This window comes from Stegostoma tigrinum, chromosome 24, assembly GCF_030684315.1.
Source record: "Stegostoma tigrinum isolate sSteTig4 chromosome 24, sSteTig4.hap1, whole genome shotgun sequence".
NCBI lineage: Eukaryota > Metazoa > Chordata > Chondrichthyes > Orectolobiformes > Stegostomatidae > Stegostoma > Stegostoma tigrinum.
Genome location: NC_081377.1, coordinates 44684279 through 44705275, shown reverse-complemented (window position 1 = coordinate 44705275; position 20997 = coordinate 44684279). Strand labels below are relative to the sequence as shown.

At 40.2% G+C, this 20997-nt stretch overlaps 1 protein-coding gene across 3 annotated transcripts in view; it reads right to left on the bottom strand.

Annotated features, from left to right (window-relative positions):
• Nucleotides 1–518: 518 nt before the first annotated feature.
• LOC125465105 (interferon lambda receptor 1-like) overlaps nucleotides 519–20997 on the bottom strand; it is a 40314-nt gene continuing 19835 nt past the window's right edge. Inside the window, exons 1-7 of one of the 3 annotated variants that reach the window (XM_048558244.2) lie at nucleotides 19723–19852; nucleotides 18382–18499; nucleotides 15371–15546; nucleotides 14714–14877; nucleotides 12690–12846; nucleotides 7687–7817; nucleotides 519–1619 (exon numbers count right to left, since the gene is read on the bottom strand). In XM_048558244.2, the coding sequence (XP_048414201.1) occupies nucleotides 921–1619; nucleotides 7687–7817; nucleotides 12690–12846; nucleotides 14714–14877; nucleotides 15371–15546; nucleotides 18382–18392 (1338 nt within the window). In that variant the 5' untranslated portion in view covers nucleotides 18393–18499; nucleotides 19723–19852 and the 3' untranslated portion in view covers nucleotides 519–920. Of the gene's footprint in view, nucleotides 1620–7686; nucleotides 7818–12689; nucleotides 12847–14713; nucleotides 14878–15370; nucleotides 15547–18381; nucleotides 18500–19722; nucleotides 19853–20997 lie in introns of those variants that run through there. The other 2 variants (XM_048558243.2, XM_048558245.2) reach the window with 2 other exon arrangements.

Genomic DNA, 20997 nt, shown 5'->3' with positions numbered 1-20997 from the left:
CTATTTATCTGGTTAGGTTTCCTTGGGTTGGTAATGTCATTTCCTGTGTTGGTGATGTCATTTCCTGTTCTTTTTCTCAGGGGATGGTAGATTGGCTCCAAATCAATGTGTTTGTTGATGGAGTTCCGGTTGGAATGCCATGCGTCTAGGAATTCTTTTGCGTGTCTCTGTTTGGCTTGTCCTAGGATGGATGTGTTGTCCCAATCAAAGTGGTGTCCTTCCTCATCTGTACGTAAGGATACGAGTGAAAGTGGGTCATGTCGTTTTGTGGCTAGTTGATGTTCATGTATCCTGGAACTTAATGGAACTTTTAATGAACTTAAAAGACCCTATACAGACAACAAGTAAAACGAACGTCATCTACAAAATACCTTGCAAGAACTGTGACAAACACTACATTGGACAAACTGGCAGGAAGCTAGCCACCAGGATACATGAACATCAACTAGCCACAAAACAACATGACCCACTATCACTCGTATCCTTACATACAGATGAGGAAGGACACCACTTTGATTGGGACAACACATCCATCCTAGGACAAGGCAAACAGAGACACGCACGAGAATTCCTAGAAGCATGGCATTCCAACCAGAACTCCATCAACAAACACATTGGCTCCAAATCAATCTACCATCCCCTGAGAAAAAGAACAGGAAATGACATCACCAACACAGGAAATGACATTACCAACCCAAGGAAACCTAACCAGATAAATAGAAAGCGGGACATAACACCAGCGCTTCGTCGGAGGCTCACTGATGATGTTACCGAGAATGGTGACAAAACGTCTGAAAACGAACCTTCCAGCTCAGCGAGCAAACTCACATCCATTAGGAAGAGTTCATGCAGCGTAGTGATCATAAACTTCAGATTTACACTGAAACCAAACGTATGTTTCTTTCTCTATTTCCCGTTACCTAGTCTCCAGGTAACAGTGCAGGAAGACGATAGGTGAGGTCACATGTTTGAAAGTTCAAATCACAATCAAGAAGTGGCACAGTACTGGAGAAAGGATCACAATCCTCATTGTCACCAGTGGTATCATCACCATCACAACACAGTATCTGGACAGACATCAAAGGGACATCACCGTTGCTCCTCCATTCATCATGATCCAGTACAATAGAATCAATACCATTATTGAAATGTTTGCTATCAAATGAGTCAGAAGTGAAACTAACTGGGTTAGAAACGGGAATGTACAAATTAGTCTGTGGGGCGTGCTCCAGTCTGTGATCAGCACAGTCAGATCCCTGACTTTGTAAGTCAGTAACACTAATAGTTGAAGCAGTAAAGCAATTTGCTTTCCGATAGCCTTCTGCAATAGGTACCTGGTGCTCTGTATCACCAGATGTCTCAGCTTTGTCAAACATTACTCCATCAGGAATCCATCGTCTGTCTGTGTAATTACAGCATTCATTTTCCTCATCGCTCTCGTCTGGGTCGTCAACATTATCCAAAAGGTTGCCTTCTTTCAAAAGATTACTTTCAAGAGTAACATTTTGTTCACATATTTCTGTCTCACTTTTTTCAAAGCAAGTAGCAATTGACAGCTCACATACATCTGTTTGAGCATCTGCCATCTTTTGCATAAAAGTTGTGGGCCTTGTGAAATCCTAGAAAAAGCAAAACTAGGTTAGTGATAAAGAAAAGGATGCTTTGGATTTATAAAACATATGCTAGGAAAATGAAATATAGAATTACCATATAACTTTACCTGTCTCAGGTCAACAAGTAAATACTAATTGAGCATTGACATTTTTTGTGGATTTGAGGACGAGGTAGAGAAAAAAAAATACAAAAGGTGTTTAGACAGAAACCAATCACACGGTGCAAATTTGAACAATGAAGAAGCTGAATAAAACCACATGCCCTGAGAAGAGTCTGCACATTTTATGTACATCAGTTCAGATGTGCCTTTCTTTAAACTCTGGAAATGACCCGCAGAAGTGATCAAAAATATTACAGAAAACAGCATTTGTACAAAGAGGAAAAGCAAGCTGTGAAATTAATAATTATGGATGAATTGAACAATGTGCTCAAATTAAAGAGAAGAGTAATTAACAGAAGTACAAAAAGGTGTGTTAATAAAATGAAAGAGGAAATGAGAAAAGGATAGAGAAGATATTGAGGAAAAAGGGAAATATAAAAGATAAAAGGAAAAAAAACAGAAAATGAACTGTGCTAACATATCTTGAGGGAAGTTATTCCTTTAACATTAGACAAAACATTGGTTTATAGACATCAATATTGTCAAATTTCTGAAAAATCAAAATAAGCCCCAAGCTTCTAAAATATTCAACCAAGAGGCAAAAGGGGAAGAGGAACTTAAATAAGCATGAGTACCAGAGAAGAATGGCTATGAAAAATGACTATGGAACTAAAAGCTAACAGGTGCCCTAAATCTGCATTCAGTATTAAAAGTAGTAGCCACAGAGGTAATGGTTAGATCTGTTTGCAAACTTCGAAAACCCCTTGAGTCTAGGAAGAACACACTGGACTGGAAAACTGCAAGAACACATGTTTGAAAGTTCAAATCACAAGCAAGAAGTGGCACAGATTGGAGAAGTGATCACAATCCTCATTGGTACCAGTGGCACCATCGCAACACAGTATCTGGTAAGACATCAATAGGATATCACCGTTGCTCCTCCATTCATCATGATCCAGTACAATAGAATCAATACCATTACTGAAATGTTTGCTATCAAATGCATCAGGCACTAACTGGGTTAGAAACAGGAATGTATAAATTAGTCTGTGGGGCGTGCTCCAGTCTGTGATCAGCACAGTCAGATCCCTGACTTTGTAAGTCAGTAACACCAATAGTTGAAGCAGTAAAGCAATTTGGAGGCAGAAAGCAGGAAATTACAGGTCAGATGACCTAATATCTGCCATTTGGTAAATGCTGAAGTCCATTACTAAGGAGGTAGTAGTGGGACATTTACAAAAGCAGGTAAAACCAACACGATTTTGTGAAAGGGACAGTGTTTGGCAAATTTAACGGAGCTTGTTGAGGATGTCATGATAAAAGGAATAACACAGGATATGGTGCACATGGATTCCCATGGTAGTGCTGGGGGATAAGTGAGCATTTAGATAGGAGGAACTGACCTACAGGAAGTAGTGCATGGCAAAAGTGGATTATTTTATGCAGGCAAGAGACTTACTAGAGTTTAACAGCAAACGGTGCTAGAGGCTCAACTATGTGTGATCTATACTAATGACTTGGATGGACAAACTGACTGTACTGCAGCAAAATTTGTAGATTATACAAATTGAGATAGGAAAGCAAGTTGTGAGCAGGATACAAAGAGTCTGCAAAGGGCCATAGGTAAGTTAAATGTGTAGGCAAAAATATGGCAGGAGGAGTATAATGAGTGAAAATATGAAGTAGACCACTTTGGCAGGAAGAATATAAAAACAGAATGGTATTTAAATGGAGACTGTAGAATGCAGCACAGTTGGATTTGGGTCCTTGTACATGAATCATGTGGGAACAGGAAATAATTAGAAAGATAAATGGATGTTGGCCTTTATTGCAAATTCAAATCACAAAGGAGATGAAGTACAGAATTCTTATCACAATAGTGCATGGGACTAGTGCAATCATACCTACAGTACAGTTTATTATGTTGGTCGTCTTATTTAAGAAGAGATATACTTCAACTGAAATCCGTTCCAAGAAATTTCATTGGGTTGATTTCCGAGACAAAGGGGCTGCCTTATGAAGAAATGTTGAGCAGGGGTGACTCCATACTCTATGAAGTACAGACAAATTAGAGGTGATCTGATTGAAAGATAAAATTCTAAGGGGACCTGAATGGGTAGATGCTCAGAGAATCCCATGAAAAATTTAGAACCGAGTTAACAAAGAATAAAGGGAATCCCATTTACAGCTGAGGTGACTGGGCCACTGAATACATTCAGAGCTCAGTAAGAGCAGTTAAGGCCACAATCAAATCAGCAATGATTTATTGAATGGTGGAGCAGTCAATGGGCTGAATGGCCTATCCCTGCTCCTGTTTATTACAGGATTGTAGAACCTTTACAACGCAGAAGGTGGCCATTCGCCCCACCAAGTCTCAGCAACACAAAGAACTGTATTCCACCTAAATGCAGGCACCTACCCTATCCCCATAGGCGCACATTTCCCATGGCTAAACATATTGCCTGCACATCCAGTAAGGCCATGCCACCCAACATATACATCCTTGGACTATGGGAAGAAACTGAAGCATCCATTGGAAACCCATGCAAACATGGGATGAACATGCAAATGCCACACAGTCACCCACAGCAGCAGTTGAGCCCAGGTCCTTGGTGCTCAGGCAACAGTGCTAATCACTAAGCCACCTGCCACCCTTATGTTATTACAATTTAGTGAAAACAGAGTAAGTGCACCTGTAGGTTCATAACTGTATGAAGCATATCTAATGGAGGTCCAACATCCAAATATATCTTGTAGAATTAAGTTCATACCAAACTGATCTAGATGCTTTTGGTGGAAGGTCTATTTGTGGCATAACAACCACATTATAAATTTCTGCTTAGGATTTTTTTTTGAGTCTATATTAAATTTCTGGTTAATATAGCACAACAAATCAAGATGCGGGCAAAATAAAAATTATGTCATATACTTGGTTCTGATAAAGTTTTCATCCTTAGAGTACATGACCTTGTGTGCAATACTTTCTCCTCTCCACTCCCCCCCTCCCCCTCCCAGACTGTGTAAAAACAAATTACTCCAGGTGCTGGAGTTCAGAAGGAAATACAGAAATTGCAAGGGGGAAATGCAGCTGGCAGCATTTGTGGAGACAGAAACAAAATTAAACTTAGAGTCTAACATGACTTCTTCGGAACTGACAGGAGCTGGAAAATGGTTGATTTTTGTGTATTGACAAGTGGAATGAGGAGTGAATAAAACAGATGGTGATCAGGCTTGAGGAACAGCATTTCATGTTCTGCTTAGGAACATTGCAGCCTTCAGGACTCAAAATTGAGTTCAACAACCTCAGAGCAGGATTTGATGCTGCATTTTTATTATACCAATTCTAACTTGTGTATTGGTTCCATGGATTTGCTCTCAGCAAAGCCAAAGTATTGTTACCTATTCATAACTGCCACTAACACCTATTTTGCATCGAAAGCTCACCTCCACTATCATTAACACCCCCACTATCTCTTGCTCTGGGCCACATCTACTCCACTCATGCCACCTCTGCCATCAACAACATTAAAACCATCATTTTCCAATTCTAGTTAGTTCAAAAGAGGAGTAAACAGACTCAAAATGTAAGCTTTGTCCCTCTACAAATGCCAGATGAATTTCTCAATCAATATCTATTTTTAGATTTTTAAAACCTTTGTCTCAGCAACTGTACGTTTGAGGAAATACTGAAAATCAGGATACAAACTGACTGAGTTCCATAAAATTCTGAAAATGATCTAAACTTTACCCAAAACAAATAATTCACACCTGAAAAGGTGGGGACTTAAAAATTCCTATAAAATTATCAATAATTAAAGTTAAGAAAAATCGATAACTTTTAACTGTTTTACTACAGGTGGACTGCAGTGATTCAAGAAGGCAACTCAACAGCACCTTCTCCACATTTCCCAAATATACTTTCACCCTCTTGCTTTCCAAGAATCTACCAACACCTGCCTTAAAAGTTTTCAAGGACTCTGCTCCTACCACCTTTTGGAGGAAGAAAGTTCCAAAGACTCTCACTGCTCAGAGAAAAACGAAATCTCTATCCAGGTCTTAAATGTGTGACCCTTATTTTGATATCTAACAATGACGAGTCAGAATACAGAAAGGAGATCGAGGGCTTGCTGATGTGTTGCAATCAGAACATCTCTCTCAACATTGGCAAAACTAAAGAGCTGATCATTGTTATCAGAAAGAGAGGAGAACACCCCCTCATCTACATCAACGGAGTGGAGGTTGAGAGGGTACAGAACGTCAAGTTCCTAGGAATGATGATAACCAACCGCCTGTCCTGAACTTCCCACATTGATGTGAGTCAAGAAGGTACAACAACGCCTCCTCTTCCTCAGGCAGCTCAGGAAATTTGGCATATCCATACAGACTCTCTCAAACTTTTACAGATGCATCACTGAAAACACACTGTCCAGGTGCATAATGGCCTGGTATGGAAACTAATCTGCCAAGGACGATAAGAAACTCCAGAAAGTTGTGTGTACAGCCCAGACCATCATAGAACACAATCTTCCATCCATAGATTCTATTTATATGGTTCATTGCCACAGACCCATCGCACCCTGGTAATTCTCTCCTGAAATCCTCTTCCATCAGCCAGAAGAAACAGAAGCTTGAACACACTAGGTTCATGAACAGCTTCTTCCTGGCTGTTACGAGAATGATGAATGGACTATCTAACTTCAAATAATGTTGATCAGCTCACTGAGCTGGTTCATTGCTGTTCCGCAGACATTTCATTACCCTGCTGGATAACATCATCAGTGCAGCGCCCGATGAAGTGCTGTTGTGTTTTCCAATCTGGTTTTTAAACTCTAGTCTGTTGAGCTGAATTACCCTGCTTCCGGTTTTCCTTCACAGTGGAGTGTATTTGGGGTTGAGTTCTGTGTTTTTATTGATGGCTTTCTTCCTGGAGTACCAGGCTTCTAGGAACTCCCGTGCCCGTCTCTGCTTTGCAACATTGGAGGCTGCACTGATGATGTTACCCAGCAGGGTAATGAAACAGCCGCAGGATAGCGAACCAGCTTGGTGAGCCAACCAACCAAAACACACACAACCTGAGCTACAAATCTACGCCAAAACCTTAGAAATGTTGATCTTGCCTAGTGCACACCCCTGTGCGATGTAACCTGTATGCTTCTAGATCTTTTTTCACCCCATTATCTGTATGTCTGTGCTTACAAAGGCTTGCCTGTATTGCTTGTAAACAAAACTTTTCACTGTATTTAGGTACTTGTGACAATAAAATAAAATATTGCTCATATTCGGCAACAAGAGGAAACTGTCTTTTCACACAAACCTTGTCAAGACAATCACGTTCTCTCATGTTTCAATCACGTTCCCTCTTGTTCTTCCAAACTCTAGCAGATGCAAGCCTCAACTATCCAACCTTAGCTCAAAAGGGAACTTACCCATTCCAGTGTTAGCCTTATAAATCTTCTCTTTCAACATGAAAGCAAATAATACATTTACATCTTTTCTTAAAGAAGGAGACCAATACTACACACAATTCTCCAGATATAGGAGACAGGAGATTACACTAAAACACAACCTGGGAACATTTTTTGAAGGGAAAGTTTGAGATCCAGGAAGCAGGTTTGATCCCTACATCAGGCTGAAAAGCCAGCTGATCAGTTGATGTTCAGATCTGGCAAGGTGAAGAGCAAGTATGCTCAGTCCCTGCAGCATCACAATAAAATTCAAACAAGGTCCAAGCTCAAAAATGGCAGAAGGTGGGCACTGGACGCTGCCCATTTCACACTTGTTTTTGGTGTAAAGTGTGAAAATAAATGAGCTGCTTGAAAAAGAGTGAGCATGAGCCTGCATAGGCAACAATGAAAGATAACCCTCTGGACAAAATTACTTTTTCTATTTCTTGAGTTTCCCATGTTTCTTATTAAAAATACTGTAGTGTGTATTAAAGATAACACATAGTATTTCAAAAGAGTTATACAAACCAAGGCTGACGGCATTTTCACATTTGAAGGAATGCAGATTATGTTTTTCACAATAGCTGCCGCCACTGAAACTAGAAATAATATTCCCAGTGCAGATCCCATTATCACAAGATACTTCTCAATTAGGCGTTCTATAAAAAAATTAAATATTTATGTATTCAGTTTTTTATGTAAGAATGTTACTTATTAAATCAGTTAGAAATTATTTCCAAATAGGCAAAATTGCAACTGCTAAATGACAAAATGCAACTTTATCATAATAAAAGGCTGCTTTGTTGTCTCTGTTGATTGCTGCTTCTGGATTAAATTTCTAGAATGATGCTAGATATAATTTGCCTTTAACCAAGTAAACAACATTCTTAATGTGCACACTACAGAATGCACAGCTCAAGTTCGGAGGGGTCTGGTGCTGAGCTGTAAAATCACAGGAGGTCAGTCAGCATCTGTGGAGCACAAAAATCAATGTTTCAGGCCTTGCTTGCTGTCTGACCTGCTGTGCTTTCCCACCTCCATATTTATTGACTGTAGCTTGCAAAATCTGCAGTCCTTTCTGTCTTCAAATCAGAGGGGTCTGGTGCTCTAGCACATGAATCACAAACAGTTAGCATACAGATACAACAGCTGATTAGGAAGGCAAAGGGAATGTTATTGATTACTGTAAGGGAAATGTGGTATAAAAGTGCAGGTGTTCTGATACAGTTGTATACAGCAATGGTGAAACTCTTTGGTGTTCTTATTTAAGAAAAGACATAAATGTGTGAGATGCAGTTCTGCAAAGGTTCACTTCATTATTTTCTTGGTGGATGGTGTGAGGGATAACAGGGCAAGGGTAAAAATGTGAAATGACTCATTTTGGAACGTTGCATTTGAATGTAGAATACAGGGTTAATGGCAGGATGCTCGGTGGTGTGGAGGAACAAAGGGATTTTGGGGTCCATGTCCATAGATCCCTCAAAGTTGCTAGGGCTGTAAAGGCAGTGAATGGTCTGTTGGCTTTCATTGGCAGGGGAATTGAGATTAAGAGCCGTGAGGTTATACTGCAGCTCTATAAAACTTTGGTTAGACCACACTTGGAGTATTGTGTTCAGTTCTGGTCACATTATAGGAAAGATGTAGAAGCTTTAGAGAAGGCGCAGAGGAGATTTACAAGGATGCTGCTTGGACTGGAGGACAGGTCTTTTGAGGAAAGGCTGAGGGAGCTAGGGCTTTTTCCATTGGAGCAAAGAAATGACTTGACAGCGGTTTACAAGATGACAAGAGGCATAGATAGAGTGGATAGTCAGTGACTTTTTCCCAGGGCAGAAATAACTATTACGAGGGGCATAATTTTAAGGTGATTGGGAGATGTCAGAGGTAGGTTCTTCACAGAGTGATGGGTGCGTGGAATGCGTTGCCAGCAGTGGGAGTGGATTCAGATACTTTAGAGACTCTTAAGCCACTCTTGGATAGGCACAGGGAGGATAGTGAAATGTAGGGTAGATTCATTTAAGTAGGATAATAGGTTGGCACAACATCGTGGGCCAAAGGGCCTGTACTGTTCTATGTTAGACAGGCTGGGCCTCTATCCACTGAAATTTAGAAGGATGAGAGGTTTTCTTATTGAAATATAAATATCCCAAAGTAAAATGACAGGCCAGATGTTGAAAGGTTGTTTTCCCTTTTGGAAAGTTAAGAATGAGGGAATGCAGTAAAAAGAAAAAGGGTCCCATGCAGTTTAGAGTCACAGATATACACAGCATAGATATCCCTCTAAAACCTTCTTATTCAAACACCCATCCAGATGCCTTTCAAATGTTGTAATTGTACCAGCCTCCACCATTTCCTCTGGCAGCTCATTCCATGTACACACCACCCTCTGACAAAAAAAGTTGCCCCTCAGGTGTCTCAAATCTTTACCCTCTCACCTTAAACCTATGCCCTTTTGTTTTGGACTCCTCCATCCTGGGGAATAGATTTTACCTATTCACCCTATCCATCCGCTTGTGATTTTATAAACCTCTATAAAGGTCATCCTTCAGTCTCCGAAGCTCCAGGGAAAATAGCACCAACCTAGTCAGGCTCTCCCTCTCGCTTGAACCCCCCAATCCTGAAAATATCCCCGTAAATCTCTTCTGAACCCTCTGAAGTTTTGCAACAGCCTTCCTAAAAGAGGGAAACCAAAACTGATTGCAATACTCCAATAGTGGCCAAAGCAATGTCCCGTAAACCCGCAATATGATCTCCCAACTCTGACACTCATGCGCTGATCAAAAAAGGTAAGCATACCAAATGCCTTCTTGATTAGGAGATAGTAAGGACTGCAGAAACTGGGAGCCAGAGCTGATACAGTGTGGAGTTGGAGGAACACAGGTCAGGCAGCAGAGGAGCAGGGAAATCAACATCATTTGGGATCCGGACCCTTCAGCAGGATGGTAAGGAGGAAGAGAGCTCTGAAATAAATAAAGGGAGGGGCGTGGGACTGAGGGAAGATGGTGAAAGGTGGAGGCAGGTAGGGGGCTGTGGAAATTGGTCAATGGGAAGGATGGAGCAGATAGGTGAAAAGGAAGATGGACAATTTGTGTTAGGTCAAGGAGGCAGGGCTGGACATGGGATGAGGCCAGGGATGGGGAGATTTTGAAGCCATTGGGCTGTAAACTCCCAAGGTATATTATAAGATGTTGATCCCCCAAAATCACAATGAGGCCATACAAAAATTGGGGGCGGCCCAGGATGGACATGTTGCTAAGGGACTGGGAAGAGGGGCTGAAATGGCTGACAAGCAGGTGGTTTGTTGACTGGAGCATACAGAACGCAGAAGCTCTGCGAATCGGTCACCGAGTCCGCGCCTCATCTCTCCGATTTAGAAGAGATAACATCGATCCAGACCACCTGGATGCAGTAGACCTGGTTAGGAGAGGTACAGATGAATCCCTGCCGGATACGGAATGATTGTTTGAAACCCTGGACGGAGGACAGATGGGAGATGTATGGGCAGGTGCAGCACTTCCTGTGGTTGCAGGGAAAGTTTCCGGGTATGGTGGGGTTGGTGGGGACTGTGGAGCAAATAAGGGAGTCACGGAGACAGCAGTCCCTACAGAAAGCAGATAGAGGTTGGGAGGGGATTTCTCTTTGGTGGTGGGGTCTGATTGCAGGTGGTGGAAATGGCAAACGATGATGCATTGGATTTGGAGATTGTGGGGTGATAACTTGAGAACCAGAGCGAGTCTATTCTTGTTGGTGGGAGGGGATTTGAGACCAGAAGTAGTGCAGGAAATGTTGGAGATGTGTTGAGGGTATAAATCATGGGAGAGGAGAAGTTACGGTCCTTGAAGTAGAAAGACATCTGGGATGTCTGGGAATGGAACACTTCATTCCTGGAGCAAATGAGGTGAAGGCAGAGGAATTGGGTGTATAGGATTGCATTTTTGCAAGAGAGTGGGTGAGAGGTGATGTAGTCAAGGTAGCTATGAGAGTCAGTGGGTTTGAAATAGATGTCAGTGCTGAGTTGACTGCCAGAGATGGAGATGGAGGTGTCCAGGAAAGGGAAGGTGTTGTCGGAAATGGTTCAGGTGAATTTGAGGTCAGGGTGAAAGGTGTTGGTGAAGTGGACAAATTGTTCGAGCGCATGGGAGCGCAAGGCAGCACCAATACAGTCAATGTAGCAGAGGAAGAGGTGAGGGATGGTGCCAGTGTAACTGTGGAAGAAGAGGCTGTTCCATGTATCCTAAGAGGCAGGCACAATTCAGACCCATGTGGTTGCCCGTAGCCACCCCTTTGGTTTGTAGGAAGTGGGAGGAGCTAAAGGAAATGTTGAGGGTGAAGACAAGTTCTATCGAGTTGATGAGCTTTGGTGGAGGGTGACTGGTTGGTCCTGCAGGAGAGGAAGAAACAGAGGGCTTTTAGGCCCTCCTCATGGGCGATACAAGTGTAGAGAGAAATAAAGTCCAGAATGAGGACTATGAGGTGGTGGGGGCCAGGGAATTGAAAGTCTTGGAGAAGGCGGACAGCACGGGTAGAGTCCTGAACGTAGGTGGGGAGTTCCTGGAACAGAGTCGAGATAGGTCGAGAGGGGTTCAGTGGGGCAGGAGCAGAGCAGAGACAACAGGTCAACTGGAGCAGTCAGGTTTGTGGATTTTAGTTGTTAGAAACGGACAGTGCAGGGTTAGAGAAAGTTCAAGTGAATGGGAGGTCTCCTGAGCTGGTGAGGTTATTGACAGTCTGGTTTGGTGATCGGGGGTGGGGTCATAATCAAAGGACAGTAGTGGGTGGTGTCAGAGATTTGGCATCCGGCTCAGTGACACAGAAGTCAGCACACCATTGTGCCATTGTACCACCAACTCTGCGTCAGAGGAGATGTGAATGGTGCTGAATGTTATGAAACCTTTGCTGAACATCTCCACTTTTGACCTTATCATGGAGGAAACTTGAAAGCATGAATGACTTGCTGGACACACGGAAGTGTCATATCGCAACGAATTCAGATACATAAATTCTTAATTCTTTGTAGAAAAAGTAACCTTCCCGAGTAGACACTCAACGCAAATCAGATATTGGGAGGAACAAAGAACCAGACAAGCAGAAGTTTTCAATTACCTAATATCCAAACTAACATAACCGCCCAAATGCCACTGAATCCAGATCAGACTCCTGACGCTTGCAGCCTCAAGATGAAGCCTGGTGTAGTCTGGAGGCTAGGTGCCAGCACAGGCTAGGTGGAAAAGGATTGATACTCTGAACATTTTCTTTCTTTATTTTCTAATTTATTTCTGATTTTGTACTTATGTACCTAACTTGGTGTGAAGATCTGTAATGCTGGACTTCTTATTTCTTTATTTTTCTAATTTTTTTCCTCAGAATTTGTTCTTAAGAATTTGTACCTATGTACCTTTATACCCAAGATAGCACCAGAAGTGGCGGCTTGCAAACTTTTCACTGTACTCGTGAATATATGCGACAATAAAAATCTATATCTAATGCAGAAACATGTTACCACATTCACAGAGATTGGAGTACGATAAACATACCTTCTTGATCCAAAGTGAAACAAACTGGCTTAGAGAAACTGCTAAATTTACGCAAACTCTGGTAAACGGACCTGGCAGATATGCAATTGCTATGGCCACGCAATTCATGTTTGGCAATTTCCATTGAGTTACCACGTACACTTTGTTTGATTGGTCTCTGCCAGAAAGAAAGAACATAAATTTCGATATCTTTTGCTTTACTCTTCAAATTCCACATTAAACAGATTAGCATCACTGCCCAAGACAATGATACACGGGAAGAGCAGTAGGACATTTAGCTATCGAGTTTTCTCCACCATTCAATGAGACTATGGCTGATTTGATAACCTTTAATTCCATTTTCTTAATCTGTCCCCATAACCCTCGATTCCCTTACTGATGAAAATTGTCCACCTTGAATCAGCCATGATCTCTCGGAATGTTGGAGCATGTCATATTCTTGCCATTCACACTTCTCTACACTACAGCAAATGTTACAGTAAATCAACTGGTGAATAGTTAGTGCATTGAGCAATGCACTATCATTTTCAATTGTTCAGTTAGAAATCTAATATTCTGCATTTTGCCTCAAGAACAATACAAACAACAATAGCAAATGTAGCAGCAGAAATGTCATTTTTTAGTTGACTTGGCTTTTGAACTTGGCCCGTAGTCAAAAAAAACCTCAGCACATTCTGGGTATTTCACGAGGAATGGAAGGGATAGACAGCAAAGGAATAAAGTCAAATGTGAGTCCTCCTGGGCCTATTTTCAGTGGGCTGGCTCAGAACGTTACTGCAAAGAACATGTGAATCGGAGCTACAATTATTCCTACAGTCAGGAAGTACAATGGGCAGAAATAAATAAATATGAATTTAATACATTAGCATTAAACATTTCAGTCTTGAAGACTGAATTTGAATACAAGAATTCAACATCATTTTTCCAGAGTATCACCATATCCCTTGAAGTTCTGAATTTATAGTAATCAGACTTGAACATACTCAATGACTCAGAAATCAAAACTAAAACATCTACGTCTCAGATGGACTTCAGCTTAAGTTGTTAAAAGAGATGGCTAATGAGACAGTAGAAGCATTGGTGTTAGTTTTCCAAAATTTTTTGAATGCTGGAAGAGTCTCATCAGATTAGAAATTAGTAAGTATTCAAAGGAGGCAGGCAGAAAACACGAAGCTATAGGTCATTTAGCTTGGCATCTGTTGTGGGGATGGTCCTTGAATCAAATCAGTAGTGAGGTTACAACTGGACAATAAGAAAAACACAAAGTAATTAGTCAGCACAGTTTTGTGAAAGATAAATCCTATTTAATTGGTGACTGGAATTCTTTGAAGGAGTAACATGCGCTGTGGACAAAGAGGAGCCTAATGAACTGTACGTGGATTTCCAGAAGGCATTTGACAAGGTGCCATGCAAAAGATTATTATGCAAAGCAAACCCTTACCTGTAAAGAATAATACAAAGATCTGCAGAAAACATGGAGTATGCACAAGAGTGTTTTTCAGATTGGCAGGATTAAATGATTGGGGTCTTGCAGGAATCTGTGTTGTGGTCTCAATTTTTTTACAATTTATATTAGTGTCTTAGATGAGATGATCAAAGGAACGGTGGTTAAATATGCAGACAGCACCCAACTAAGTCAGAAAGTATACTGTAAAGATAACATCAACTACGCATATCGGTCTGTATCTTGTTAAACAAGTGGACAAAAATTTGTCAGAAAGAAAGAAAAAAGGTGAGTATTACTTAAATGAAGGGCTGCAGAATTCAGAGGTGCAGAGGGATCTCGGTATTCTAGTGAGTGATTCCAAAGTTATTATGCAGGTACAGCAAAATGCTATCCTTTATTGTGTTACAATCTAAATACTGTCAGGATTCAAATTGCACAACTGTGAACTTCTGGACTTCAATAAATGTCAATGTTTAAAAAGCTAAATTTAATTTACAATAAAAACCAGGAGAACAAAGTGATTTACTACAATAGCTTCATGTTAAGACATCACAAGGTTTAATAAACTAGTACGTACCCTGACAGGTTCATTCACATCCCATATTTCCACTTCATAGGTCAGTTGTTTTAGTAGACACGCGTCAAACACCTTTCTTTTGCATTGTATTAACTTAATTTGGAGATGCACCATTAAAGATTCTTCTCTTATAATTATTTCCATTTGAGGTGGACCCAGTTCCACTTTGAAGGAAAAAAGATTTTGCAATTTATCAAAACAGTTTTATTTTATCAACAAGCAGTTAATAATTTCTAATGGGACATGAAGGTAGAATAAATATTCCATTCTGGTATTGTTCACCGTAAACTTATCAACATTCACCAATTAAAACCACTAAATTAAACAGAATCCAGGGATTGTAGATTCTGGGTATTTTTTAAATCAGTATGGCAAACTTCCATTGAATAAGTACACAAACTTTAACATCAAAACCAAAGCTTATTACACAAAATATATAAAAATTAAAATACATGCTAATTCCAAAGCAAGATTTTTTTTAAAAAAGGAAATGGATTTCCCTTAGCATGGTGATAATCCTGTCAGCAGGATACTACTTTAAAGGTATGCTGCAGAAATAACTACGGACAGCTGAAGTTTTAAGATGAGACCAATGAAACAACTGTTTAGATAGGATATTGATTTAATGCTCGAATTTGTTGATAATAAACAATGTACCATCATCTAGAGGAATAAATCCGTTAGACAGCTTCCAAACAACTGGAGTTTCAGGTAAAAGACTTCTCCCTCTGGCTTTATACATGGAGTAGCAATTCTTAATTGTACATGTAATATCACAGATTTTTTCAGATGGAAACTTGCAGTTGGCAGGTTCAATCCAAACATTCTCGGGCCTGCAAGACAAATAGAAACAAAAATTTGTTAATAGGTTTTTTTTTATTTTTTTCTATGTTACATTATACTCTTAGTTAATGCATACTCTTTAATTATTCACACTTCAGGGTTTAAGCATCACAATATTTGTGACAAAATATTTGCCATGGAGTTTTTTTAACTTGTATGATAGAACTTTCAGTTAAAGATTATTACAGGTTTGAAGATGACGTATTTTCAGGAAGATGTAGAATCTGAAACAATCAGTATCATTTGATTCAAAAGAGAATTGAACAAACAGAAAGAAAGCGACAGAAGTGCAAATAAAAATAGTTAGTTTATAAGCCAAAGTCATTCTAGTCAGCAGCACCTGAAAAGAGAACAATATCCTGCAAAGATCATTTATCAAAATTCTCACTTCCTTGAACTCAGTTTCTTCACACTACCTTCACATATGCTCTCGGGTGGAGGGGTACAGGCTTGATCTACTTTCCTGCTTAGTTCTTAATCTTAGCTGTTGTTCAAGATGAGAGGAGCAACAGGGCTTTTTGACCACAATATTCCAATGTGCCTTCTTGAGCTGTAGTTTCCTCTGAATCATAGAAAATAGGAGCAGCAGTATGCCATTTGGTCCATTGAGGCTGCTCTGCAATTCAACATAATCATGGTCTATCAACGAATTCCATATTTTCTTCCCACTTTCTCCCCATATCCTCTGGTGCCTTTAACCAAGAACTATATCCAAGTCCTCTTTGAAAGCATTCATGTTTGGCCTCATTTTGTCACAGAGTCTCACAGGCTCACCACTCTCTGGGTGAAGGAACTTCTCCTTAGCTCAATCCAAAATGGTCCATTCTATATATTTAAGACTGTCAGCCCTGATCCTGGACACCTTTTATAGAAATCTATGACAGTCTCCCTCATTCTTAATTCCAGTGAATATAGTTTTAGCTAATCTAAATTTTCTTCATACATCTGTCATGTCATCCCAGGAATCAGTCTGATAAGTCTTTATTGCACTCTGTCCACACCCAAAATATCCTTCCTCAGATAAGGAGGCTAAAATTGCACGCAATACTCTAGGCATAGTCTCACCAAGGGCCAGTGTAATGCTGACATTCCCGTCCTGAACCTGAATCCTTGGTGTAGAAGGACACCCATGTTTCATTGAACCTCCCCTTTTCCCAAACTATCACTATTCTGCCTGCCTGTTTTTGCTATCAAAGTGAATAATCTCACATTTAACCACTCAAATTGTTCAAATTACAGTGAGGAATCTTTGCATCCTCCTCACAGTTCACCTTACCACCAAGCTTTGTGTCACCAACATACTTGGAGATATAACCTCCACTGAATCATCAATATATATTGTGAATAGCTGGGGTCCAAGTACTGATCCCTGTGGTATCCCATTAGTCAATGCCTACCACTCAGAAAATGACCTGTTTAATTCTACTCCCTTCATTCTGTCTGCCAGCCAGTTCTCTAAGCATGTCAGTACATTGTGTTTCATTTTATTAGCTCAAGTTGATAAACAATTATAAAGCAAAGAACACTTGCTCACATTCACTTCTACTTTATTTGCTAAAATTGATGAACAGAGGAAAGCAGACCATCTAGTGGTTAGCCAAAAATAAAATAGGCAAAACACCAATTCTTCTGGCTCACCAAGCATTCTGCGGCCCAGGAGATGTAGAACAGACAATGAAAGCTTAAAGAGCACTGTAACCTTCAGGAAGTTGTATCTTTCCTGGTCTGTGAAAAAGCACCTCCAAATGAGGCACAGTACTGCCCTCTTCACAGCAACAGTAAGGGGTGAAACAAAATTTGACTGTCATTCTGCAGCTTATTCTTTCACACTCACGTTCACCTTGCATCCCACAACCACCTATGTACAATGAAAGATAATGAATCATTTTCGGTCAACAGCTCTCTCTCAGTTTCCCAGTTAACATGGTCTCTTGTGAGCCTGCAATACCCTTTGGCTCACCCTTGCTGGCTGTGTCTTTAACTGTCGAAGACCTAAATTCTACAGCGTTCACCCTAAACTTGCAGCATCTCTGTCCTCTAAGATCCTGAAATTCTACTTCTTTCACCAAGTCTCTGGTCACCAGATCCAACACTGTCAAATTTTACAACATTAACAGTACTATAAAAATGAAAGCTGTCGTCCATGAGTTTCAAATGAAACTGACAAACAGAATATGTCACCTCAGTCCATAAAACCATGCTGCTTCCATTGCATAAATAACTCAGAAAAGAAACCAGATATCATTATGTTCTCTGGAAACACTTCATCAAGTGGTTGGGGAAGAGTCGGAATGGTACTTGCAACTTTAGGTTTCCCTGCAGTGAGCGGCCACTGAAGCCATGATAATTGCAGGCTGTGAATTCACCAAAGATGGAGAACCTACCGGGGTGGTAAGTCACTTGGTATAAAACAAGCGGAACAGTTCTGCTCAGATGTTAAAATTTTTAAAAACACAAGCCCCAACCTCAATCTGTTAATTCTACTTCTCTCATGCTGCTGAACATTTCCAGTTTTTCTGCTATTTTTAAAAATCGCATTTCCAGAATCTGTAGTACTTTGCTCCTGTTGAAAGTAAGAAGTGATTTTGTGCTTTTTGAAAGATGATTAAAAATTTAAGTGGGTACAACACTGCCAAGAAGATATGGCACTTCAGCTAGTACCCTAGTATTATTGCAAGACCTCCAAACCCGACTGCATGCATACGTGAGATCATAGGTTCACAGAAATACAAACCACAGATGGTTATCAGCATCAAAATGTGCTGCAGAAAAGTTTATTTACAAAGCAAAAAGAATTTATAAAGATAACTTAATTCAACATTTACATTATTTCCATGCTGTATATGCTTTGAGGAGGATGTACTTCAGGGGGTGTCCATGTCAAAAATAGACTGAAATTCTTTGAACTCAAGGTCACATTTTGAGCAGGAATCAACACGTTACCTGAGAAAAGCAAAACAATTGTAAAAGGAAAAAGCAATATGAGCACTCTTATATATTACGCAATCATTAGTTTAAAAAAAGTTACCTCTAAGCAACAAATGCATTATTTTGAATATGTGGAAGCATTTATTAGAATGCAATTTTATTTGAGTTAGACATCTTGAAGAGGTTTGAGTGACTTATTTAATACTGAAAGACTCTGAAATGAGCCATTTTATGATGAACACCTGTACAACAGAAGTCACTGTTGTTAAAATCCAACAATATTTCAAACGACAATTATTCTAAAGAAGTTCAGTATATGCAACTAAGATAGTGTAATGAAACATTGAAAGACTTGTAACGCAAGGTGTATACTAATTCATTTAACTCAAAAGATGTCATCCAGTCTATGAAAAGATTGAAAATGATTAGGCAATAACAGAGAGGCAGCTTTTGAACAACAGGGTACAATCGCTACCGCACAACATCTGATCAAGTGTGACAGGAAATAGGACATGTTATTATAGAACCATTATCAGAAACCTCGAATCTGAGCAAAGTATAAAAAAAATTACAACACTAAGACCACGCTATTTCAAAATCTATGGGTACAATTATTTAGTCCCACGAGTTTGATGCAGCTTAAATACTGCACGAGATTTAAACACCACAAATGCAAAAGATTTAATTCAGAGATAAGATTTACCTTGGGGGAAATGATAGCTGCAAAGTGCACTCTCTCTAAATTTACTTCATTAATCCCCTGTAGAATCTTATATACCTCATTTAGACGTCTTATTCTTCTAAACTCAAGGGAATATCAATATAAACTGCTCAATTTCTGTTCAAATAAACCCCTCACCTCTGGAATCATTATACTGTTAGTCATCAGTTTACCCAAACAGGACACGGTCTGGCCTTTCAGAACTATTTACTTGCATTTTGTGGTCCAATTCAAATTCAAGATTGCTCTTTCCAGTTCCTGGGGAAAATCAGACTTGAAAATATCTGCTGCTGGTTTAAAAACCCGAGAACTCAAGCCCTAAGAGCAGCGGACCAAATAGATTGCAGCAGGTTCAAGGCGGCAGTTCACTACCACCTTCTCAAGGGCAATAAAAATGCTGGCCAGCCAGCAACATCCACGTCCCATGAGAGAATACAACAGTGACATCTCAAAGGCATTAGCCCAGCCTGCAAAGTCCATATCCCCGAATAGAGGAAAATAAAAATAGCTGAATTACCTACTCCTGTTCTGACATCCCCAAATGTAGAAAAAAAAATTTGCTTTTCAAGGACATCCTACTTCATATGGGCAAAGTGCAGAAGCTAGAATTGCTCTGTTCAAGAAGAGAAGGTTGGTACGAGATTTGAGAATGTTCAAAATGATGAGTCATCTGTGCAGAGTAGAACGCAAATGCTCCCATTGTTTGAAAAACCAAAGACCAAAGGACGCCAATTTGAGGTGACTGAACAAAGAACTAACAGCAACATGAGGAAATTGTATCAGTGATAATGGGAACTGCAGATGCTGGAGAATCCAAGATAACAAAGTGTGGAGCTGGATGAACACAGCAGGCCAAGCAGCATCTCAGGAGCACAAAAGCTGACGTTTCGGGCCTAGACCCTCTCTGATGAAGGGTCCAGGCCCGGAACGTAGGCTTGTGTGCTCCTGAGATGCTGCTTGGCCTGCTGTGTTCATCCAGCTCCACACTTTGTTATCTAGCAACATGAGGAAATACTGTTTTGTGAACTGATTAGCATCTGGTCCTGAGAATGTGGTGTTAGCGGATTCAGTCAGAGTTTTCAAAGGGGAATTAGATTAGCACCTCAAGAAAAATAAAATTGTATGGCTGTGGGGAAAGGGATAAACTGAGCTCCCATTGTAGGGAGTCAAAAGACTGGACAGGCAATTATCCTCCTCCTGTGCTGCAATCATTATTAAATCTATATAAACTATTTACTTCAGGTACTCTCTGTCAAAGTATGTTTCACATCCTCGTTACTTTCTGGTTAAAGAGGTTTCACATAAATTGCCTATTTTCAAAGTGAATATCTTACACTGATAGCCAAAAACATTGGAGGAACTGAGCAGTTCTGAAAGCAGTTGTGGAAAGAGAAACAGAGTTAACATTTTAAGTGCAGTATGATGCTGCTATTAAGAGTCGTATCAAACTCTTCTTAAAACGCTCTCTCTCTCCACACAGGTATTAGCAGGCCTGCTGAATTTTTCTGACACTTGTTTTTATGTCGGATTTGCAGTTCGCAATATCGTGCTCTTATTACGTTAACAGGTCTTAATTTTTCCAATTTTGCCAATTAGTTGGGAATACATGAGAGTCACTGAATTTTTAATCAGCATGGAAACAAACCCTTCAGTCCATTGTGTATGTGCCACAAAATCACAAGACACAGGAGCAGAATTAAACCATTCAGCCAATCAAACCTGCTCTGCCACTTGATCAGAATTGGTATGTTTCTTAAAATCATTCATTCTCATTGTACAAGATGCGGAGAAA